Consider the following 25,659-nt stretch of genomic DNA (forward strand, 5'->3'; position numbering starts at 1 on the left):
ACTCCCTCAAAACAGCTGTAGTTAACGAAATGAGACATAATTTTCAAAATAGACCCAACTGTATAGTGCTGCCTTATGTATATGCGTCGGCCGGGAGTCGAACCCGGATCGCTTGCTTTAAAGCAACTATGCTAACCGTTACACTACCGACGCTACATGACACGCTGATTTTGACGATACGAAAGCCGAGATATAAAATATCGACCTATAACCGTCCAAATTAAAGGCATATTGTTTAAAAATAATGTGCCTGGGACGTACGATGATTTCCAGACCTGTTGTGCAACGAGAAACGCTGAAAACTTCTGATTGCTACATGCACAAAACAAAATACTCCATTCTAAATTTGTAAATTATTAAAACATGTGACGTCGGATATTTTTTATAAGAAAAAAGTTATCTGAAATGATATATGAATAATTTATCAGTCACCCTATAGCAAACATCCACAATTCTTAACCCTAGCCAAAACTTCGAAAGTAAATTATACTGCTGATGTTGCAAGCTGACATATCACAGCAGTCTAGTTCCGGTTCGTAACAATTATTTTATATACGTTTGTGACGTTTCGTTTCAATGATGACAACGAGAGGCGGCTTGCTCTGTTATACAAGGTAAATATGTATTTACTTTTTCGTTTTTTTTTTCTAGTTCTGTGTCTGTTGAAGCAGTTGACATGAATCAGAAATAGAAGCATACTAGTAGCTACATGTATATATTTTAACACTAATTTATAAGTGATTTTTTCGAATGATTATATAATATATACATTTTCTTACCACCCCAATCACGATCATAGTTATAATATTATAAAAAGATGAACCACGCAAGAATCGTGTACAAGTGTTGGTGCATATTTAATTTTATGTTTTGTCAACATAGGCAAAGATGTAAATTTGCGAGGTAATTTTACTGCATATGGTCTCGAGGGAAGTTCAAGTATAGGGGTAGAAGAATGTGCTTAAAGTTTAACAGGGACCGAAATCATGGGCAGGTCGTCTTTAATGTGACAGAGATCTATGCCTCAGTCTTCAATGATGACAAGCCTGTTTTTAATACGGTCGAAGCTAAATTGTCTTTCGGAAATACAAGTTCTACAAAAAAAAACGTGTATTTGCAAAGGTTTCTTATTTTTTTACTTTTGCAAAATTTTTATAAATGCCTATTTATTAGACTTACTATCTATTCAGTTGAGAGGGTTATAGTTTGCCCTAGTCATTTCTACTATCAACGGTGAGCTGAAGACAATTTTTAACTACAAAAAAGGCTCTTCCAAAAGTACAGTGTTAAGCCAGACTATCTCTGGATATCGTCGACCAATCAAAAAAGAGATACGTACATCAAACGTTTTTAAACCACGTAATTTAGGTATAACATGATAATTGTTCCTGACTGAAATGACAAGTATAAATACAACTCAGGTCCTTACAAAATTAACCATCCCGGTTTACGGGGATGTTTTGCACTTTTATTTAGCTAGATAATTTTTGTTTGGTAATTTTTGAAAATGTTTGAGTTCCTGAATGTAATTTTTGAATTGACGTGGGAGGGATGTCTTTTTTCGATTATGTGTATTTAGAGTCAGTTGCTATTCGGCTTGATTGCATTGATCGTGCTTTTAGTCTGTGCCAAGTGTATGTACATGTATTTTTGTACATTTGTCACGTAACAGTCTGCAAAACTGAAAGGAAATCTCTCAATTTTATTTGACAATGAAACAGAAGAAATCAGTGTACTAAAGACTAGTCTAGAATGCCTGTTTGAGCTCCACGACTTCTTTAAAAAGCAAATAAAAACGTTAAAAGATTTGAAGATTAAATTGACAGAAACTGAACAGCCTATCCGGTTCTGTTTAAAACACGCGGTCTCGCGGCAACATTAATTTTTTTAAAAGTTCACGAAATTCCATGAAATGTAGTATGTTAGCAACAGTTACTGAGGTATGCTGGTTAAGAGTAGGACAGATCCAAAAATTAACAAAAAGTGGTATTCGTATTCAAGGCTATCATTTGTTCATTTTTGAAAGAAAAAGAAAACGCAATATTCGGGAGGTTCAATTTTCAAAATCCGTCCGTTGTATCCGCCACTGGTGCGTCGTTTTTCGTCTGAAGAAGAAAAAAAAAACGTTTATGTAGGGTGCACTACGCATTTACATTTAGACGCACTGTTCGTACAGAAAATTGATCCATTCTAATTTAATTTGTAAAACTTAAAGTTGAATTTTGGAGGATTTATTGATGACATGTATTTAAGAGTTTATACATTTAGTGGTAATATATGTGAACAAGTGTAATTTAAATGATGTGTTTCAGTCCCCTAGCTGTTGTGCTAGGTTCCACTCAGTGTCTATAGATAGGTAACTGTAGACAATTTTATGAGTTTGTAGGAATTACGCTATATTGAGTCACTCAAATAAGCTAATCCAACAAATATGTATATTTTGCATATCCTTTCATTATTGGGAAACCATGAAAAAAAAACCAAAATACTCCATTCTGAGTTTGTAAATTATTATAACATGTGACATTGGATATTTTTTACAAGAAAACATATCACAGCAGTCTTGTTCCGGTTCCTTACATATTATTTTACGTACGTTTGTGACGTTTCGTTTTAATGGTGACAACGAGAGGCGGGTTGCTCACTTATACAGGTAAATATATATTTACATTTTCGTTTTTTTCAAGTTCTGTGTCTATTGAAGCAGTTTACATGAATCAGAAATAGAAGCAACCGAGCATACTTGTAGATTCTGTTTTAACACTAATTTGTAAGATAACTTAATGCATGTATGGATTAAGTGTATATTTTCTCAAGGTAAACTCAGATATAGTGGCAGAAAAACGTGCTTACAACTTTTAATAGGGACCGGGCTTTTCATTCAGAATTGTCAAATTTCCTTTCATCTGTGGCAACATCCCTTGGCACCTGCGTATGGAGTTTTCATATCACAACTCATACGTTATGCCAGAGCTTGCCGTTGACTACGCAGACTTTTTGAATCGCGCTAGACTTCTTACAATTAGGCTTCCGGAACAGGGTTATGTTGCTATAAGATTGAAATCATCACTTCAGAAGTTTTATGGTCGTCATCATGAACTCGTAGATCGTTATGGTGTATTCATCTGCACCATGGAAACTGTTTTGTCCAACGTGTTATAATTTTCCTTTCGTCTTTCGTCTACCCCGACTTGACTCCACAGGTTTTTTCTAGAAAAGCAGAGAACGCTCACCCTACCGGTGCACCTGGTCCATACTCCCAGTTTTTAGTTGAGTCCGAGTTGCTCAGTTACTTTTTATGTATTATTTTAGTTACTTCATGTTCTTTGTTGTGTTTGTCTGTTTTTCTTTATATCACGCAAGATACCACGTGAATTTTGTATGATATTTTAAAGATAAATTGATTTTAATTCATATTCATAATGGTGAATTTAAATCAAAGCGATCAATATTAACAATATACGACAACAAGCAAGTATTTAGGTACTATTGAAATCGACCCCAGTTCTTTCCCTTTGTTTTATCCTGAATTTTCAATTAATTTGATTCTAACAATCGATATAAATTAATTCAGTACACGCGTACTTTGATTATTTATATGTCTCGGTCGGTACTCTATATGAAACTCAGAACATTTAGAAAATATGCTTGAAGATCCTAGACCTGCAAAATACAGAAATCTTGGAGGATACAACGACTATGTTAGGAACTCCGTTTTAAATTTCTGCTCCCATACATCCATAGACATTGCACTCCGACACATCTACCCAAAAGCAGATATACAGCAGGCCAGTAGTGATCACAACTACCTACAAGAAACATTTACAGAGTACTGGGTTGATGAGGCTCTAGCTGTAAGTACTTCTTATAGAATGGTATTACAACTACAGTATTCTGATGGATATATCACGCCAATATCTTTGTTGTGGAAATAAAGCTATATTGAAACATCCAACAAATTTTTACGGTAAAAACTATACATTTCTTAAATCCTTACATTATGGAGCTATTTATGTAAGAATGCTTTACTATCCACAATCAATATTTCCAACAAGTTTCACCTTTTATTTTCTAGTTTTACAAAATTAGATCCAGGTCAACTTTGTGTAAGAAACAGTGCACCTCAATGGCATCTGTATAGTGCAACCTTTAATCATGTTATATAAAGTAAAGCAAAAACATGGTACTAAAGCTTTAAAGTTAAAGGGCAATAATTCCTTAAAGAAGTTTCTACAAAAATCATGTCTTCAATTTAAAAAAAATGGTTCTAATGTCATTTTGATTGTACACAATATACTAGCTCTCAGCTGCTGTCTTATGATATGATTCCTTCAAAGGTAACTGAAAATGAATGTGAAGTAATTGAGAAAATAACCAGAATACTTCAAATAAGTGGTTCTACCATAGGAAGTGGCGGCTCACACATGAAGGTTTGGGGATATAACTAAAATGACAAATAGGAGGAACAAATTGAAGTTCTGTTAAAGTTTGGTAAATCGAGATAGCCTTTTTACCCTTCCAGTGCTCCATGGTCGACAATTTGAACAAAAGGCAATTCAAAAGTTTGAATCATTACATAATCTAAGGTGCAATAAAGCAGGGATGTTTATTCGAACAGATTACCCATATTTAGGTGCATCTCAGATGGGGTAATTGGAGACAGTCCAACTGTAGAGGTAAAATGTCCATATAATGGAAGGAACGAACTAATTATTCCTGGAAAGAACTTCCTTTTTCTTCAAAAGAAGAGATCTGGCGAAATTGTGCTGCGTGAGGACAGCAAGTACTTTGCAAAAAGTCAGGGTCAGCTTTTCCTGTCTAAAAAAGCAATGTTATTTTATATTTTATAGTTTATATTTTTTTAGACTTTAATTAATGAATAATCTTTTAATTATCAAAGTTCAAAATTTTACATTATACTTCTGAGCAGCATGCAAAATTTTTGAGTTGCAGATTACACAAAGTACATGTAATTACCCATAAGGGTGACGGACGAACAGACGGATGGAGTCCAGCAGTTACTAGATCTGCTTTCACTATTAGTGATGAAGGTAATAACTTTTTACATTAAGTGATGAATAATGTCATATTAGGACAAAAGCACCTGTCGGGTCAGTCAAATGAGCATTTTTTCCTTGCTAAAAACGACAGAAATTTTGTGTAGTTATATAAATTCTAACTTTACTTTAAAAATTTTAAGCATTTCTGTTCACAATAGATTTCCTGAAATTAGCAATACAAAAACAAACATATACAATACGTGAGCCCATTACTAATTTTCCAGAAGGAAGATCCTCTTTCAAAATTTTAAAGCGCTTGGCTAAACCAATAATTCTCTCCACATGTATCCTTTTGGATGCATCCTCTCCTGTCTTTAACTACCTCACTTGGTTGAAGTTGGTTTTTACCTTTCAAAAGGGTTGGGGTATTCACCTGCACATCTTGAACAGCAAATAAATCCAGAACATTATGCCCCTGTCAGCCATTATGCTGTTTTTCCTTTCAAACATTTGAATTTCTGGTATTAATAAGGGTGACTTCTCGGTAATTTGCCTGTCACTAGCTGAACCACCATAAGATATAAGAAACAGTCCCTCTGTGTGTACATCCAAGTCCCTCTATGTGTACATCCAATCACTGTCTTCAATGTGTTCTTGTGCTTGTAAGAAGACCATACAACACTTCGGGCATCTACTTGTGATGGTTTTTGCATTGAAGTTTCTGATGCATCCAAAATGACACGTGTGGAAGGAAATTTTCGCTTAAAATCTTCTGGCATATGCTCATCAAAGACATTTCTTGATGGCCTTATATTCAGTTCCTTCAACTGAAAGTAGAGAAAGTTAATCTAACAATCTAACAAATTACAATTTTAGACACAGTAATTCAATATCTTCCTAGGCCTGACGTAGCTTAATTAGTGTTAATAACAGCTGATCCTCAGGATGAAGGGTATTGCACTGGTAATTTCATTCTAGTGCAGCTGGACCTAAACAATTAAAAAACAGCATGAAGTGGTCATAATTTTCAAAAGATGTGTAAAATTTAACTTGATTGGAATTATTGATAAAACTTTCAATTGATTTAGTTCCTAATAATGAACACTGTTCAGGTTGGTCCATCTGTAAAGGCTCAATTCCATCAATTAAGACATCATCAGCATTTTCCTCCATAATAGTCACTTCATCATGGACATCTTCAAATAACAATCTTTTATCTTGTTGAGTATTCTGCCTTTATGTGTATCTGCAATTTCTGGATGGAATAGTTTCCTGGCGAATTGTAAAAACTGATCGGATAGCATTTGGGAGCAGTCTTTTTCTTGTCCCTGTAAAAAGTCATAATAATAATTTGATAATTTATTACCTTTAAAGCTTAAATATATTCATTGGTAAGCACTCTGATTATGATGGTCGAGATTCATTTTTATTTTTTTTATTTTTTTTATTTTATTTAAATGCTTGTTTGACCTCTTTTGGTGAGCTTGCATTCATTCTTCTATGATAACTTCACAATATGATATGGATGTCATTACTGTTCCTGTTGATTTATTATGTTAAATTTTAAACTTACAGTATTAATTACTAAATTAATATGCTATTAGATGCTTTAGTTTACGAATACAGATAAATCCTGATGTTCGACTTTAAAGCTGATCAAGGATCTCATAACTGGTAGTATTGGTAGGAGTCCTAGTGTGTGTATATATATATTCAAGCCAATTTTCTCTTCTTCTGTAAAAATACAAACAAAAACCACAAAGCAAACAGAGCAAAACAAAACCATGCATAGTATGCTGGACAAGGAAAATATATACATGTGATGACATTTTACTTAAACAAAAACTTCCCACACATCTGTACATTTGTATGTACAAGTAAAAGTTAATATTATACTTAAAAAGGTTTATTTTTTATTTATATACATTATAGGACAATGTATGTTGAGTTTTCTACACTACAGATTATACAGTTTATGGAGTACTATATAATGCATATGTTGGTTTTATTTTAACTTATAAAACACTTTCCTAGACCTACACTCCTGTGATGATTGTTTAGTCAATAGCAAACCAATTTTATTATTTTCTGAACATGAAAATACTGAACAATGTGTGAAATTGTTTGAACAATGGAACTTTGTAAAAGTAAACTACATGTATATTGTGATTGAAAATATTTTATTCAAGACCTATTTTCTATATTTTAATAAAATCTTTGGCTTACTATTGCATCACTTATCATTATTATCAAAGCACTATATACATTGTCGTCTGAATATAGCTGAAATATTGCTGCTCAGACGTTAAACCCCAACAAACAAACAAACTATATACATTGTGTTTGTTTACCAGTATCACAAATTATTTAGATAAAAAACAAATGACACAAAGGTTGATTAAAATCAACCTTTAAAAGAATGATTTTAATCAACCTTAGCAATGTAGTAAATTTGCTTACTGTACCATTATATCATGTTTATCATTCAAGTATATGTACAATATGTATCTGCCTCTTGAATGGAACTGTTTTTCTTCATTTTTAAATGCATGTACATGTATGAATTTTTAATGTTTTTTATATGTGTCAAAATGTTAAAAGAAACATATTAGCCTAAATGTCTACAATAGCCACATGTACATCTATGTAATGCTGCATTTCATTCACAGTTCATTCAGCATACAAACATTGTACATTGGCCTTTATATTGAATTATTATTACATGTAAATAATAATGAAATTGATATTAAAGGCAATCTGTTTTTATTGGTTTCAAATTTTATGTAGTACTTAATAGTAAAAAGAAAACTTGTCAAAAATATGGCAAAGTGGACAAAAATCAATATTTTGTAATATTAGAAAATGAATCTGTAATATTAAAAAATCACTTTGCTATATTGCAAAATCAGTCGTATTTTTTAATATTACAAAACGATTTACTAATATTAAAAAAATCGCTACTGAAGAGGACAAGTCCATTTTCTAATATTAGAAAATCAATTTGTTATATTAAAAAATCGTTTTTTATGTTAGAAATTCAATTGAATTTTTAATATTAAAAAAGTGTTTTGTGATATTAGAAATCTAATTTGTAATATCAGAAAATGATTTGTAATATTAAAAAATATGACTGATTTTCTAATGTTACAAATTCATTTTCTAATATTACAAATTCCTGATTTAGTAATATTATAAAATATCACACATTTTGTAATATTACAAATTGAATTTTCAATATTACAAAATGATTTTCTAATATTAAAAAAAGTTGTCACTGAATACGACATATCCATTTTATAATATTAAAAAGTGTTTTGTGATATAAGAAATCTAATTTGTAATATTAGAAAATGAATTCGTAATATTAAAATATCGTTTTTTTAATATTAGAAAATGCTTATTTTTGTCCACTTTGGCTTGCCATACAAAAAGACACATCATACAGTAAAATGGAAATGAAAAAAAAAATTCTGACCTGCAAAATCTCCCCAAAAAAAAACATTCTGACCCAACAAAATTACCACCCCCATTTCAGAATCCGATGGTTGTCCCCTTAAACACTTCAACAGTTAAATACATGTATACCATACAAAAAACAATTCAAAAACCTTAACAATAAACCGTAATCAACACGAACTCCTACACAAAATGAATACCAACTAACCTATAAAATCAGTATCCTTGAAATGGTCACTACAAACAACGTCAAACTGCCCTGGTGTCCACAAGTTTTTGGTAGGAGTTTCAGTCCTTTTAATTGCGACCCTCCCCCTTTTTCTTAAATTCAGGGTCGCATCGTTTTGTCAAGGACGGTAACTGATATCAGTACATCCACCGACCGAGTGTTTACCTTTAGTTATAAGTAGGACAAAACCGTATAAATATGTCTTCTCAACCATCCGACGTTTCTGGTTACCTGCTGGAAAGGGTACGAGAAGGCTTCAAAGGCGTAAGCATACTTCTACAAGTCTATGTTTTGTTTTGTTTAAATATATATGCATGTACACGGATATATATGACAAGCCAAAGTGGACAAAAATACGTATTTTTGTCATCATGAACTCGTGGATCGTTATGGTGTATCCATCAGCACCATGAAAACTGATGTATTCAACGGGTCATAGTTTTCCTTTCCTCGTTTGTCTACCCCGGACTTGACTTTTTATGAGCAACTCGGCGGGTGTTTATAGAAAAGCAGAGGACGCTTACCCTACCGGTGCACCTGGTCCATGCTCCCAGTTTTTAGTGGAGTCCGAGTTGCTCATTTACTTTTGTTGCTTTGTGTGTGTGATTTTAGTTGCTTTATGTTCTTTGTTGTGTGTGTCTGTTTTCCATGTCTGTTCTTTGTCCCTGGATTGCATTCTTTTTATTAATGCTATGGCTTTGGTTCCCTTGATTACTCTTTCTAATATTAATAATAATGATTTTTTAATTTTACAAATTCATTTTCTAATATTACAAATTAGATTTCTAATATTACAAAACTCTTTTTTAATATAAAAAAATCGATTGAATTTCCAATATTAAAAAACGATTTTTTAATATTAGAAATTGATTTTCTAATATTAGAAAATGGAATTCTTGTATTCAATTACGATTTTTTAATATTAGAAAATCATTTTGTAATATTAAAAAATGTGACTTATTTTGCAATATGGCAAAGTGATTTTCTAATATTACAATTTGGCAAGCCAAAATGGACAAAAATCAATATTTTGTTATATTAGAAAATGAATTTTTAATATTACAAAATCATTTTTTTAATATTAGAAAAGATTTTTTAATATTAGAAATTCATTTTGTAATATTAAAAAATCATTTTCTAATATTACAAATTTCTGATTTAGTAATATTATAAAATATCACACATTTTGTAATATTACAAATTGAATTTGTAATATTAGAAAATGAATTTGTAATATTAGAAAATTAATTTGTAATGTTAGAAAATCAGTCACAATTTTGTAATATTACAAAATGATTTTCTAATATTAAAAAATCGTCATTGAATAGGACAATCCATTTTCTAATATTAGAAAATCAATTTCTAATGTTCAGAAATAGTTTTTTAATATTAGAAATTCAATTGAATTGTTGATATTAAAACATGATTTTTAATATTAAAAAGTGTTTTGTGATATAAGAAATCTAATTTTTAATATTAGAAAATGACTTTGTAATATTAAAAAATAATTTTTTAATATTAGAAAATGCTCATTTTTGTTCACTTTGGCTTGCCATATTACAAAGTCATTTTCATATATTACAAATTCATTTTCTAATATTACAAATTCAATTTGTAATATTACAAAATGTGTGATGTTTTATAATATTACTAAATCAGGAATATGTAATATTAGAAAATGAATTTTTAATATTGTAAAATGAATTTATAATATTAAAAAATCTTTTCTAATATTAAAAAAATGATTTTGTGATGTTAAAAAATATGTTTTCTAATATTACAAAATATGTTTTCTAATATTACAAAATATGTTTTCTAATATTACAAAATAAGTGTTTTCTATTATTAAAAAATGACTTTTTTTGATATTACAAATTCATTTTTTAATATTACAAATTAGATTTCTAATATCACATAACTCTTTTTTAATATTAAAAAGTCAACTGAATTTCTAATACTAAAAAGCGAGTTTTTAATATTAAAAATTGATTTTCTAATATTAGAAAATGGATTTGTGGTATTAAATTACGATTTTTAAATATTAGAAAATCATTTTGTAACATAAGAAAATGGGACTGATTTTGCAATATAGCAAAGGGATTTTCTAATATTACAAATTCATTTTGTAATATTACATATTTAATTTGTAATATTACAAAATGTCTTATGTTTTATAATATTACTAAATCAGGAATTTGTAATATTAGAAAATAAATTTCTAATATTACAAATTGAATTTCTAATATTCAAAAATGATTTCGTAATATTAGAAATTCATTTTCTAGTATTACAAAATATTGATTTTGTCCACTTTGGCTTGTCATATGTATAACTTTTGAACCAACCGAACGTTCACCGCCTGATGAAATACATTTTAATGCCCTACTTAAGGTGTTGCCCTCTTTCTTTATGTATCGTAATTTAAAATAGCAACGATACTGTGGGAGATATCACTTTACCGAAATGGTTGGTAAACATTAAAGGATAGAAGAGAACAAAAGAAGATTCTTTTGTTGTATAATATGATTAATGGACATTGTCCTGAATATTTATCAGATTTACTTCCCCATTAGTATCAGAGATATCAGTGTTTAACTTACGCAATAACCGCAACTATAGCGTCCCTCCAACTAGATTTTCATTGTATCATCAGTCACTTTTGCTTATGGAACAATTTGGATCTCTCCTTACGAGAATCACCTTCTGATATATTTAAATTACGTTTAAAATTAAAATATCATAATAATAATGCTATCAGTAGGCCGCCACCGTTTTACCTTATTGGTAAATGATTCACGAATTTGACTCATGCACGAATTAGAAATAAGAGTAGTGCTTTGAAAAAAACGACATATTTTATAAGAGCACAAATTATTTTTGTTAAATGCTGTTCTTGTGGAGCTTTGACAGAAGACGCAGAACATTTTTTCTCGTCTGTCCAAATTTTATCGTGTAACGAAACATGCTTTTTCACAATTTGACTGGTCTAGGAACAAATATTTGTCTCAACACTGTTTTTTGCAGATGATAATGTGAGTTATGAGTTTAACTAATTGATTTTTAGTCATGTTCAAACGTTCACTGAAGCTACTTGGCGGTTTTCACGTGAGAGTGACTGTTTTTGGTTTGATAATACAAAATCATTTATGATATTAAACTTTCCATACTGCAGACAGTTGTATTTTAAATTCCAGTAACAGGTTCATTATCTTCACTGATACGGAAAATTCAATCGGCATCCTTTTAATCCGTTATGTAAACAAACGCACTGGAGAGTGTGTTGTTTGAATTCTTTTCATTTGTAATATAATATAAGACACGGCATAATCTTTATAAATTATTATTAAAGGATTATTTAAGTTTGGTTTGGCAGGAAAAGTCAATTGTTACTATTGGTATTTAACGTTATTTCTTGCACACGGCCTTTTAGGATGAGTTTATTCATTAGCGGGGGTAATTCCCATAGTTTTCAGTATATTAGAATAATCGAGGTTAGGTAAAACACCCCTGTAGGAGATAATGAACAAAACTGTCATTTGATCTAGTCATATGATCTGGGCATATAAAAGCAAGCGAGTAGCTTAATAATTGTCACTCTCGCTTAGACTGTGAAACAGTTAGATCATATTTGATGAAACTGTTGGAAGGATAAAATCGTGGATTCAAATAAGTTTTCATAGATATGGCTTTATAAACTGCTGCATGGTTTGCGGAGACCCCATAACACACTACTGCAGTGCGTGTTGCTGGTCACACCATTCCATGTAGTCGGTGACAATAGTTAGAGTTGCAGAACTGTTACAAAGGTTTTCGACGACCACATTTCACACTACCGCAGTGCGACGTGCTGGCCATACCATTCCTTGTAATAGTTGTGACAAGTCATAGGGTTATGGTGTAGGTACAGCGGTTTGCGGTGACCTCATATCGCACTACAGCAGTGCGACTTGTTAGTCATACCATACCGTGTTTCATAGTCACATTTATTTTGATATAGATTTTATTTAGGTTGTTTCGGTTATTATTTGGAAAATCATTTAATAGCACTCATGTAACTGTTCTTAACAAATCCAGGTAACCTGGTACGAACCTAGGTTATATATATTCTATAGTAACTTTGTAAATAAAAGCGAGCGCGAAGCGGTGTGAGCTCTACGGTTATTACGTGTGCTTTCTAAATTTCCCTTAAGGTTCCCCAATATACTAACGGAAAAAAACAGTCATGTCCCGGAAGTAACAAAAGGTGCACTGTCCTTACGGAGAAAATTCATCATTACCTTCATTGGCTTCAATCAAACAAATAAAAAAATATAGGTTAAGATTACGTTTCAGTAAAAATAAATTCGTCTTTTCTGATAGTTTTCAAGTCTTTTTCTATTTTTATTTATTTATTTAAAGAAGTGAATGTTACGTTTTAAAAAAACTTCGGCAAACACGTGGATATACGTACGTGTATTTCTGCTCTTCCACTGTTGCTGTTGTCAAGAACCTAACCCGCCTTGGAAACAAAATATAACTCCGATTGTATTATCAAAATCGAAGCATAACTTTTCTAAGATAGGAAAGGCAATCATTTTCTTGTTTTGGAATTTGCAGCTGTCGTCTGAATTTTGTTTACGTCACATGATATGTGTAAAATATTTCCACCATCTGTGGAGAACTGTAATATTTCCGGTATCTGTACAGATTGATCTGACAGGCCAAAACTGAAATGGATGTTGCTAGAGATGCCCTTAAGGGATAAAAAAAAAAATCAAAGTATTGCGAAGTGCTATTAAAGTTATTGACCATTTTGAGAGCGAGGGGAAAGGGGGTTTGGGGTTGGAATTTTTTTGGGGGAAAATTGTTTAAGTTATTCATGCATTGATATAAAATTCTCCCATTAATTAACAAGACATATTTCCAAATAGAAATATTGATTTTGCTTGCTGCTTAAATATAAATAAAAATAAATATTGCACTTGCGATGCAAAAATTTTCATCCGGGTCGACTCCCTCTTTGTAATGCCCTTTATTATTTTTACGAGTCTCGTTCAGACGGTACATGTACGGTAAAGCTCACGGTGCTCGCTGATTTAGGCAATGCCTACCCCATACTACTATTTATTGTAAATGCCATAAGTATGTATTATTAAAATGAATATATTAGGAGAAGGCATTGATAAGTTGTGCAACTTGTGTCTAATCCAATTGTCTTTAACAATAAAATATGTTTAAATCAAACTGTGGGAGATAACAGTATCCTTTATAACTAAACATTGATGCGTTACATAGTTAAACTAACAGGAAGAATATAAGATATACCGAGCTACTTTCTTAACACATTTCTGTACACACTATAGTACCTTCCAGGGTGACGATTATCATCGATACAGACCAACCTATACAGATGATTTAGCTAACAAGGTTCTTCAGGAGCTTGACTTACAATCTAGGACCGGTATGTTCTTAAACACCATTCATACAAATTCAAATATTTGCTAGACAGTGCATTTGTAATTCCACTGTATTTAGTACATCTACATGCATTTGATTGGTCTTACATATGTCCTATGGCGGATAGTTAATGCATTCCCTTCTGGAGATCAAACCCACGACCTGCATTGAGGCGAGCACCCCAATTGGAACTACTCGGCCATTTCAGCTACACCAAAAAAAAAAAATAACCTTGGATGCAGAAAGGAGAATTTCGTCGTGAAAATTGGCTGGAATTGTAGTCATACGCTGCTCAAAGTAGTTCTATTCACCAGGTGACGCTTAAATATTTGGTTAGATAAGAAATTAAGAACAATAACTCAGTCAAGAATTTTGGCGCGAAACGAGGAGCTCGGAAAAAAGTAATACTAAAAATTTCAACCAGTAAAACTGTAATTTTAGAACCGGATCGGTCAAAAGTCCGGACAGATTCTTCCTCCTAGTGTCTCCGAGGTTTTTCTTCGGTGTAACTAGAAAGTCTGAGGAGTTCCGATAGGCGAGCACGCTTTTAAGAGATATTGCGTTGATACAATATTTGTTGTTTACAGCAGATCAAGTTAAAACAATCCTGGAACTTGCCGCAGGTACTAAATCCTCATGGTTGTCTAAACTTTGTCGGTGTCAATAAATTTCAACAAGATATACATTGGTACTGTATTAATTTTGTTGTTTACAACAGATCAAGTTAAAACAATCCTGGAACTTGCCGCTGGTACTGGAAAATTTACAGAAAAAGTTTTACCAAAGCTGGCGAGTGTATGTATCGTTGTATTAATTTAGATTAAGTAAATCATTATATAAATGAGTAAAAACGTATGTTCTTAAAGTGAATAGCACTTTGTTGTGTGCAAACTAAATTCATGGATCAGTGTTTATGAAATGGCATGAATATTCAAATAAATACCAAACCACAATATTTCTATAATAGTAACTTATGTTTACCAGAAAAAACAGTCAGTTAAATAAGCACAGAAGTTAATTAAGAGTCGGTTCCTGTAAGAATCAAGTGTAGGTGTACTATGGTATGAAAACACCTATCATTTTGATAGTGTCATTTGACTATTTGCATCATCAGATTAAAGGAAAACAGACAGGATTTTCCATTTCATGCCGGACCATTGAGTTACAATATCATTGAAATGCACTAAAACTGAACATTTTAATGGCAGATAACTCAAAAACCTAGCTATTTTTTCTAAGATTATTTAGAAAAATTTCTGAGCAAGTCCAATAATGCAGAGATCAAATAATGGTCTTTTCAAACAGAGGAAGCATCCTTGAGTTATATTTTATTGTCAGATTGATGGGGTTTTTACAAAATGAAGATGCATGTTTCTGATTTTTCCCATTTTGCCTGATTCTTACGAACACTTACACTAAAATTTGTATATTGTTTTGGTTTGGGAGTGTTCAAGGATTATCCAAGAGAAAAAAAATCAAAACCGAAATAAATGCAAAAAAAAATAACGGTCAAGAGACATTTCCTTTCCACTTAGTATTAAATGAGGGAGGTAACTTTCTTGTTAAAAATATTAACTTCATTTTTTCCTGTATGAAATGTGTGGCAAAATTAGTTGTTCAGCATAACTATAAGACAAAAGGTTCTAGATACATGTATACTCAAGATTCCTCTTTTGAGTAACTCATGTATTCACAAATTGTTCGATATGCCGATTAGTAGGTCATTTTTTATGAAAGAGTAATCAAGGGAACCAAGATTCTAGTTAAAAGAAAAAAAAATACCCAGCAGATTAGTCCACACATGTATCCATCTTTATGAGCAGATTGACAAAACAGTGTTGCATCACTATTTTAATAATCGTATAGAAAATTTGAAATTTCCAATGGTCTGATTTTGTCGGACTAATTTAAATTCTGTAGATATTTCTGTAGATATCGTCGACAACTTAAATGCAAAAATATCGGCAAAAATCCCGAAGCGTCAATCATGGGAAACTTCGGATACATCAGATTTGAAATAAATGACCTGAACGTGAAAACTGAGGAAAAGACGATCTACATACTCAATGTATCAAACAGAATTAATTACAATAACGTATTTATATATTTAAAAAAAACTGCTTAAAAGATTTATTCAGATTTTCCTACTTAAGTACTTCTCTGTCTCAGAAACAGGTGTGGTGTGTATATAAGGTGTGGTACATGAAAAAAAAAACCGCAGATGTTTTGTTTGCATTATCCAAGTATGTATACCTCATAACCTCCTGAATAAAGCCACCGAAGTGTTTGTAACGATTGACTTATAAGATATTGAAAGTTAAAATTTAGTGGAAATGCACTATGGAAAATTGGCGGGAAAATTTTCTTGTACTTTTTTCCTATAAAAGCAGTAAAAATATCTTCATCACTGATGCTTAAGGATATATTTAAATAGCTTTACGGTTGTTTTCTATGTGTATTGAATATGTTTGAGGCATAAAGGACCAATTTGATAAAAATTCAATTGCTGATTCTTACACAGAATGGTACTTAAGAACAGACAAAATGTGTGGTCTTTATTTATGATAGTTATATTTGTAACAGTCAACTATTAAAGATGATGTCAATAGCACTATATTTGAATTCTTGATAATTTATGTACGAAAATGTATTTTCCCACATAATCTTTATTTTCAGAGAGTCCACCATTTTATTTATGGCCTGTTTAACGAATATATCCTAAAACACGTATTAAGACATATCTTAAGACACGGATTGGGGTAGACTTCTGACCATCTTACGACGAAGCTTAAGTTGCACAACAAAGCTATCTTAGGTCCATTGTTATAAAGATAGACTTATGACGGTCATATGGTTTATTACGTCATAATGTTAACCATATTTTTGATGAAAGGGATGGCTTGTACATGTAATGTAAATTTTAAAAGTAGTGTATCCATTTTGTTTTGAAGTTAATTTAACTAGAAAATGGATATCAAACTGTAAAATTTTATCATATATATATTATATTTCAATTTGGATCTCGTATATGTTTTTACTTTATACATGCTCTACTTGATCGGTGTATACTTTTATTGCCAATTTGTATCAATAAAACGCAACAAAAAAGGTTAACTACTGACCAGTTTAAATGAAGTTGACTTCTCGTGTGGAGTAAAAAAAAGTGCGTGACAGCTAGTGTTTAGTCCTTAAATATACATGTGTTTATACATACATTCATATTGAATTTTCAACATATTTTAAGATTAATTGTGCAGTTTATTTTCAAGTTTGCACTACGGGCATTAAAGTTATGTTAAGTAAATCGAAACGCCATTCCTTATAGTTAATTTTAATATCAAACTTCAAGGAGTAAATTATTAGACTAAGGTCTTCAAAATCGCTTATTTTCAGATATTCTATGCCACTGATTTTTGCTTGCTTTCAAAATCCAGGCAAATTAACTTAACTCCCAATCAATCAATTTTATCATAAACCCTGGCGTAGATATTTGTTCTTGATTCAGAATATTAAAAAAATCACTATTTTTAATGAGCTGAAACTTGAAGATTTTGGGTCGATTTAAGGAAGACTATGTAAGGATATACGTTCATGTTCTTTTCCATTTCACATCTTTTGAAACTAACATGTGAACATTACTAGCAAAATAGCAAAGTATTCTTTTTTGGAAATATACTTGACAATTTAGAACTAAATTGTGTCGGTTTCTCAATCAAAACAACTCGGAGACTAAGCGTTTCTCAGCTATATTACAGAAAGTGCAATGCTAACCAAACATTTCTGGAGCAGGGTTATGTTGCTACAAGATAGAAGCCATCACTACAGAAGTTTTTTTGTCATCATTAACTTGTGTATCGGTACGGTGTATCCATCTGCACCATGATTTGTTCAACGTGTCATAGTTTTCCTTTCCTCTTTCGTTTACCCCGACTTGACTTTTATGAGCAACTCGGTGGGTGTTTCTAGAAAAGCAGAGGACTCTTACCCTACTTTTGCACCTGGTCAATGCTTCCTGTTTTAGTGGAGTCCGAGTTGATCATTGACTTTTGTTACTTTGTAGATATTATTTGAGTTACTTTATGTTCTTTGTTGTGTTCGTCTGTTTTCCATATCTGGTCTTTGTCCCTGGATTACATTCTTTTGATTTCCGCCAGAATTTTGGTTCCCTTAATTGCTCTTTCATCTATTAATGTGAACTTCCCTCTTTCACGCAAGCAAATAAAAAAAAACTTAGAACACAGGATATTAAAGAGGTACATTTCGATCTCCTATGAAGCTAGAAATGACGTTGGAATGGCACCTATCTGCATAATGTGGTGTTATAATATATGACTATGATATACAAAGGTACAGTACTGAATTTACGAATGCAAGAAGTCACTAACAATATTAGCGATTTAAATAAGTTGATGACGTCACAATCACATTACAAAATTTGGTCTGTGAGATGATGGACAAAAAATTTTATCCAATCAGAAAGCGTGTTAATTCTGAAATTAAAATATTAGAAAAAGAGACGCCTACGAGGTTTAATGTGGAATAAGGCAGCAACCATGTTTCTTTTTTTTTATTTGGGACATCTTAACTCTTCGTCTTTAAAATGTTCAGAAGACTACTCATAGATGTTGAAGTTAGGACCAAAAATGTCTAAACATTATGTCTTGATTTGTGACAAAAATATCTCCGAAGACCACGCTAAGACATGTTTTAGTTTTAATATACCTTTGCAAACATGCCCCTTTTTTCAAGAGCAGGTGTGATATTTTTATTGTTTTTGTTTGGAAAATTCTTAGATGAAAATTAGTTTTCCATGATTCTTAATGTAAACATTGAATAACTTGTAGAGTCGAATTTATGGGACTTTTTATGGACAATTCGAAAATCCTATTTTTCTGCAATTTATGATAAATTCTAACTATGAAAATCGCCACAGTTTTTCAAAGGAGCAATAGAAGTATCAGTAGTGATAGTACTCAATAGGAAATACCAATTACATAAATACTCTAGGGGTTTTGACATTGAACAAATATATCAACTTAAGCCATTTACCATGGGGTAGGAATTTGAAGAATAAAACAATATTTGTTCGACTTTTTCCTCCATAAAAAGTGACTTAGAGTACTAAAATGCTTCATTTTACTATTATGATATTTTTTTGTGAAAAATTGATTCGTAAATGGAAAGTAATGGGGTACATGGAAATTATATTGGGGTTGATGAGTTTGGGTGCACGGGGTTATCTCACCCCGCATGCTAATATGCTGATATCAATTTCATACTAATCTGTTACAACATATTTTTACTGTCGATTAATCACGTAATTATGCAATAGAATGAGTGTTTAATTGCGTCGGAGCCAGTACCAGAATTTCTTCATACGCTTAAACAAAACTGTCCTGATGCTAAAGTACTCAATTGTGCTGCAGAACAAATACCGTTAGAAAATGAATCTGTACACGTAAGTTGACAATGAGCGAAAGTGCGTTATTAAAATTACTTGCTACATGCTTTAAGGACAATACATATTTTATTGAATATAACTGCTTCCATTTGCAAAGTTCATTATATAATTTGCGTTTTTACTTCATACATGTATCTATAGAAATTTAATCAAATATGAATGGTAAATTATGCTATTATGCTGGTTAGAATTTTGCTATATATCGTTTTAAACAAATATTGAATGTTCTTAAACTATGTGACTTTAACCGATTTATTCAAAGTATGATTTTTTGGTAATGAATTTATTTAGGGAATAGTTGCTGCGCAATCTTTTCATTGGTTCTATAACAAACAAGCCTTGGATGAGATGTACAGGGTTTTGGTTCCTGGTTGTAGTGTAGGTATGTCGACTTAAAACGACTCGTATACTGATTATATTAGCATACAATAATATCCAAATGATACGTGCAGCAGGACCCTCGCACTCGCTAGGTAGAAATTAATATTAGAAGTCAAAAGTTTACGTTACAGCTGTATGGTATCTGTGTAATGCAATATGAATAAACATGTGTTTTTACACATATTATTGTCATTGAAAAAAATGTGGTAAAAGAACAGACCACACTTGAAAATGTAGTAGGGTTGGGGCACTAGGCCAAACAAAAATCAACTGCTCACTACATGTATAACTACATTTATTCGAGCACTTTCCGTCAATTTCGGACATACAGGAAAGAAAAACACCCTGTAATATAATAATGACAATAAGCTACATACATGGAAAGTGTACACCATAATAAATAATAACACATAAAAGTACTCACACCTTGAAGCGCATAGCAGAGTTCGCTTAGAACAATCGGGCACTGCATTTAAAAAGAAAATAGCTATTTGCGCCTTGTAAGTAGTGCATGTATCTACATTGCAAAATGAATATAGTACGTTTTGCCAACTTTACACTGATTCTCAAAAATACAGATAAACTACTAAATCAATTATGTACTGTTCCAGAATTCACATTATACGAATTGCTTATATAACTACGCAGTTCAAAATATAGAAAATATAAAACACAATTATTCTGTTAAAATAACTTAGCAATTAAATTATACCTTGTAAGTTTGTACAAAGGCTTTTTGTACATCTGGAATAAACAGGTATCAAACAGTCATACCTACAGTACAACACACGAATCATAAATACCTTTATCAGAAATAGTGCTGCGGTAAAACAACGCATCATATTTATAAATGAATACAGTTTAGATATTTAGCACCAATGAAAAATGTACATTCGCACATATTTTAGTGAATCAGGATTTAGATATTTTAACTTTTAAACCGCAATTGGTTTTCTTTAAAATAAATTGCGTTAAAATCTTTTTACCAACTAGCGCTTGTCAGTTACTCACTACAATCGCACATCTGCTCAAAGCCACTCATTCCTATACTTACGATAAATCGTGAATTTTAGAGCTAGACGATTAGAATAATTAGTAAAGAGAATGAAAAACTAACCTGGGAATAAATGCAGAATGAGTATGCAAAATTCTACAATTCTCCCTGTAACATTAGCACATCTGATCAGCTCGACTATTGAATTCCCTCAGACAAGATTCCCGCCGAACAATTTTCAATTTGAACTCAAACCAGTAAAATTCAATACCTAAAACACTTGACCAATTTCACACATGAACGAACCTGAAATACCTGAACGACCCGAATCTACTCCCAGTACAAATATACCTTGAATATGACACTACAATACAAATATAATCTGTACTGAAATATAAAATAATTAACACAATAAAAATGCACAAGTAAACCTATAAATATACATACCAAAAATACCACCTTACCAAAAAAAACTTTAATAAAATACCATCCAATATTCTGACCATTGTACATACAATGATAAGTGCATTCTACAGTTGACAGTGAAGTTGCGAAAAATGTTCAATTTCTGCTTCAGTGTAGAATTTGACGATTAGTATCATTTCCAAAATTTATTAATGTACTCTCCAGCTTATACATTGGGCTTGTACATTGATCACAGTAGCTCGAATTAAATTCCTTTGTCTTGGTTCTCTATAAAACTTTACTATTGACGACTTGAAGGGCTTTGGTTTGAACTCTTTACAGCCAGCATTTATTCTGGTTTGTATTTGCGTCTTTATTTTTTTAACATTTATGCTAATTATCATTTTTGTCTCCCTAATCTTTTGTCGTATTGTCTTTGTGTACATGTATATCGTCAGATAAAACAATTAATTCGAGATATACGTTGGCATTCTAATTCAGAATGAACATTCTACTCATAATTTGTTACCTTTGATATCACTTAGTAGTCTAAATAGCTTAAACAATGCTTGAATGCCGTTGAGCCCATACAATCAATCAACTATAGCTTTGCTTGAATGCCGTTGAGCCCATACAATCAATCAACTATAGCTTTGCTTGAATGGCGTTGAGACCATACAATCAATCAACTATAGCTTTGCTTGAATGGCGTTGAGACCATACAATCAATCAACTATAGCCCTTTACATATAAAATTGCAAAAAAAAAATATATTTTGTTGTTAATTCATTCAATTTATCGGGCAGTTAGCCTTTGATTAATTTCTTAAAGTCGACTTGAGTGCCTGTTTAACTATGATAAAATAATAATAATAATAATAATAATAATAATATATGCTTTAGCATTGTACTATAACACCTTTTTGGTATTTATTATCAACTTCCATTTAGTACTGTTATGGAATTTCAACGACAGAAAAATAGATTGGATAGATCAGGTCAAAAGAAGAATTGATGCCAGCCCTAATGATCCACACCAGTACTTCTCAATGGCCTGGAAGACGGTCATTGATAGTTATTCGGGTTTCAGAATGAATAACCATCAAGTAATTAAAGGAGTAATTCTAGAGGTATTTTATTAATTTCTCTTTAAAAAGGTACCAGTTTTTTTTTCAAAACATGGAAGGTATAAAAATATAGTGCGTTTTTTTTTGTTGTTGTTGTTTTTTGCCTTTTTTGTTTTGACAAAAGATAAGAACAATGATTTATAGAATTGAGCAAACATAACACTATAAGATGACAGACTTTTTGTTAAGAAAATTTAACATTATAACATAAAAATGTTCCATTAAAAAGGTTAGTTTGATGAGAGCAAATCGAAAGTTACAGTAGTGAAAATGGCTATTTATAGTACAAGACTACCTTTCCGTCCGATCTTCATGGATTCACCCTTCTTTTTTGCGGCAAATTAATTTTTCGTATGTCTTTAGAAATGCTACATACGTGAAAATTTTATTGAATCAAAATTCATGTTTTTGTTTAATCCTATTTAGTAAAACAATGCACTTTACTACAGAAGTCTATGGGAATATTAATGCAAGACTGAGACCTATACGAACAAAAAGAGTATCAATACACAGATACAATAATTCAGTTATCTATGCTGAATTAAAAAGCATCGAATTATGACTGCTATGGTTAAAGGATCTGGGCCATTTGTCCAAGGATTCTGATCACTATAGTACTAACAGAGCCACTACAGAAAATTATTGAAATAGCCCAAATTTTCATTGGGATCTGTAGAAAAAAACACTTAAGTGTTACGAAAAATGCAAATATGTGAAAAATCAGATGAAAGGTACAAACTTTAGTAACAAAAACAAAAAAACAAAAAACAAAAAAAACAAAAAAAAACAAAAAAACAAAAAAACAAACAAAAAAAAAAACACAAAATTTGAAAATGTATTTATGTATTTGCTCTAAATTAAAGTCAGGAGTTTCTAAAGTAGCACCTTTACAACCAATATAGGGGTAAGGTTTTAAGCGCTCTATTATTAAAGAACACATCTTCTGATAGTGTATTGTTGATGATGTGCTTTATGGTGAAAATGTTACTTTTTTGTTGGAAACTCCAAACATATAAACATCACACTTTATATAGCTTATTAAGACACAAGTAAATTGTAGTGTCCGTAGCCCAATTGTTCTGACTTTTCATTCAAAATTGTCAACTTTCCTTTCATCTGTGGCAACATCCCTTCAGCGCCTGCGTATGGAGTGTTCATATCACAACTCATACGTTATGCCAAAGCTTGCTGAGACTACACAGACTTTTGTATCGCGCTAGAATTCTAACAAATAGCAGGGTTATGTTACAACAAGATTTAAGTCATCACTATAAAAGTTTTATGGCCGTCATCATCAACTCGTGGATCGTTACGGTGTATCCATCTGCGCCATGAAAACTGATTTGTTCAACGTGTCATAGTTTTCCTTTCCTCTTTCATTTACCCCGGACTTGACTTTTTATGAGGAACTCGGCAGGTGTTTCTAGAAAAGCAGAGGATGGTTACCCTACCGATGCACCTGGTCCATGCTTCTAGTTTTTAGTGGAGTTCAAGTTGATCATTTGCTTTTGTTATTCTGTATGTATGATTTTATTTACTCTATGTTCTTTGTTGTGAATGTCTGCTTTCCATGTCTGGTTTTTGTCCCTGGATTACGTTCTCTTGATTACCGCTATAACCTTGGTTCCCTTGATTACTCTTTCTGATAGTCAGTCGTACCATCATTACGATGTGTGGTTAAGAATTTTGGTTCGATTCACGCTAGTTATTTTCATTTTGTGTTTTGGGGCAATATGTCATGTATATGTAGATCCAAGGTGGGAAAAGATGGCGGTGGTCGCCCGGTTCCCCTTATGAATTTGAAAAATAACCATTTAATAATAAGATTCTACAAATAATCTGAACAAATTCGTAATTAAGCCCGATAAAAGTAACACAAGTGAATATATAACTGTTTTTCTCTCGTAATTCTAAAGGAAAAATGTGTCCCTACACTATCCCACGCACTAGGCCCACCTTTATAGGCGGATCCAAGAGGTCCACCTAATGCTTAATCAATTTGGTAGGTTATTTACAAAAAAAATATAAAAAAAAAACCACTTGAGCGTCTTCCTCATCTTTAGGACAGTTGGCAAGCCCCATTTTTCAGATTTTTTGTATCTACCACTACCAAAAAAGCAGTGACTGGCTTTTTGTAAATCAACCTCTCTCGAATACGCACGACGAGTGAAATTAATTTGTTTTCAGTGTGATGATGGACACACTAAATCAACTGGAAGATTATTACATTAATAAGTATGTTTACTGCGATTCATTTTAGGGGGATGTTGAGTTTATACTAAAACACTGTTCAACGCATTCTGAAATAAAAAGGTCTGAGGGAGCAAAAAGAGAGGAAAAACTGGAAGACATCCGTCAGGTTTTACTGACACACGAAGACACTAAAGGAAGAAAAACAATACAATTGCCATTCTACACCGATATCTATAGTTACAGGAAAGTGTAATTTAATCATGAATAAAGGAGTTATAGTTTGAGATGATATGTAACACTGACAATTCTTTTAATCAGAATGGACAGACTACATTCACATGTATAATCTACAAAGAACAAAATTGTCATGAAAATCCTCAGCCCTTGTATGTTCACTGTGTCTTGTATTGTCATCAGAGTTTACTAAATATTTAATTCTAATGCTGCTGATGAGAAGCTACTCCTGAATGGAAACACGCGTACAGCAAATGAAATTGTTTAATAATTTTTTGTACTACATGTGTATTTAAAAAATGAAATATCTGTGCGTAAATATTAACTTGGCGAAATTAAAATTCTTTTTTTTTACATAACGAATACTCTAAAATGTTCTTCCTTTTAACACAAAGCACCTTCTTAGGGATTCTAATCAGTCATGAAATGATAATTCTGTCTTTCAACCTGCCAGGTTGCGCTCATTTATCATAATAATTAATTTTCACTCTAATTTTCACTTTGGCCTGTTTTTAACTCCTCTATTTTTTGTGAGTGGGATTTTTTTTTCAATTTGAAAATAGTTTGTTTGCATTTATATAAATTATCCCGTTTTGATTCCATATGATGAAGTATCGAATGTGTTTTCCTTTTATCATTTTTAATAAATGGAATTTTGATTGGATATATGTATCTGTCATGTCTGCAAGAAACTGACCTAGAGTGGGTACATATTACTAGAGAGGAACATTAATGCTTGATGTT

The 25,659-nt window shown here is 31.8% G+C and overlaps 2 protein-coding genes, 1 long non-coding RNA gene and 1 pseudogene across 5 annotated transcripts; 2 read left to right on the forward strand and 2 right to left on the reverse strand.

Moving 5' to 3' along the window:
- The first annotated feature begins 529 nt into the window (after positions 1 to 529).
- Positions 530 to 7,748, forward strand: LOC148613546 (uncharacterized). Of its 2 annotated transcripts, XR_015923411.1 has the most exons (5): positions 530 to 614; positions 2,545 to 2,653; positions 3,655 to 3,854; positions 4,338 to 5,051; positions 6,933 to 7,748. XR_015923411.1 is itself a non-coding variant. In XM_088586927.1 (4 exons), the coding sequence occupies exons 2-4, from the start codon at positions 2,617 to 2,619 to the stop codon at positions 4,446 to 4,448; spliced, it is 348 nt and encodes a 115-aa protein (XP_088443053.1). In that variant the 5' UTR covers positions 530 to 614; positions 2,545 to 2,616; the 3' UTR covers positions 4,449 to 5,137. The 2 variants fall into 2 exon arrangements, 1 of the variants encoding a protein (XP_088443053.1); XM_088586927.1 differs by lacking the exon at positions 6,933 to 7,748 and having other exon boundaries at positions 4,338 to 5,137.
- On the reverse strand, positions 5,196 to 8,800 carry LOC148613547 (uncharacterized; annotated as a pseudogene). The gene is made up of 2 exons (XR_015923281.1): positions 8,665 to 8,800; positions 5,196 to 6,328 (listed from the first exon to the last, which is right to left on the reverse strand). The product of XR_015923281.1 is annotated as an uncharacterized LOC148613547 (transcript).
- LOC148613548 (uncharacterized) lies at positions 8,790 to 25,579 on the forward strand. The gene is made up of 7 exons (XM_088586926.1): positions 8,790 to 8,949; positions 14,038 to 14,125; positions 14,840 to 14,916; positions 19,454 to 19,579; positions 19,874 to 19,964; positions 22,313 to 22,491; positions 24,749 to 25,579. The coding sequence occupies exons 1-7, from the start codon at positions 8,884 to 8,886 to the stop codon at positions 24,932 to 24,934; spliced, it is 813 nt and encodes a 270-aa protein (XP_088443052.1). The 5' UTR covers positions 8,790 to 8,883; the 3' UTR covers positions 24,935 to 25,579.
- LOC148613549 (uncharacterized) lies at positions 20,242 to 22,313 on the reverse strand. The gene is made up of 2 exons (XR_015923412.1): positions 20,676 to 22,313; positions 20,242 to 20,308 (listed from the first exon to the last, which is right to left on the reverse strand). It is a non-coding gene; the product is annotated as an uncharacterized LOC148613549 (long non-coding RNA).
- Positions 25,580 to 25,659: the final 80 nt, after the last annotated feature.

This window comes from Perna viridis, chromosome 6 (assembly GCF_037379345.1).
Source record: "Perna viridis isolate PV_CMFRI_1.1 ecotype Kerala chromosome 6, ASM3737934v1, whole genome shotgun sequence".
NCBI lineage: Eukaryota > Metazoa > Mollusca > Bivalvia > Mytilida > Mytilidae > Perna > Perna viridis.

What these genes read in the sequence shown, in the direction of transcription:
- LOC148613548 (XM_088586926.1), top strand. Translation starts at nt 8,884, where the DNA reads ATGTCTTCTCAACCATCCGACGTTTCTGGTTACCTGCTGGAAAGGGTA. An exon ending in TTTTACCAAAGCTGGCGAGT is followed by an intron (nt 14,917 to 19,453) that starts GTATGTATCGTT and finishes ATTATGCAATAG; the next exon opens with AATGAGTGTTTAATTGCGTC. An exon ending in TAGAAAATGAATCTGTACAC is followed by an intron (nt 19,580 to 19,873) that starts GTAAGTTGACAA and finishes GAATTTATTTAG; the next exon opens with GGAATAGTTGCTGCGCAATC.
- LOC148613546 (XM_088586927.1), top strand. Translation starts at nt 2,617, where the DNA reads ATGGTGACAACGAGAGGCGGGTTGCTCACTTATACAG. An exon ending in CGGGTTGCTCACTTATACAG is followed by an intron (nt 2,654 to 3,654) that starts GTAAATATATAT and finishes ATATGCTTGAAG; the next exon opens with ATCCTAGACCTGCAAAATAC. An exon ending in GGGTTGATGAGGCTCTAGCT is followed by an intron (nt 3,855 to 4,337) that starts GTAAGTACTTCT and finishes ATTCCTTCAAAG; the next exon opens with GTAACTGAAAATGAATGTGA.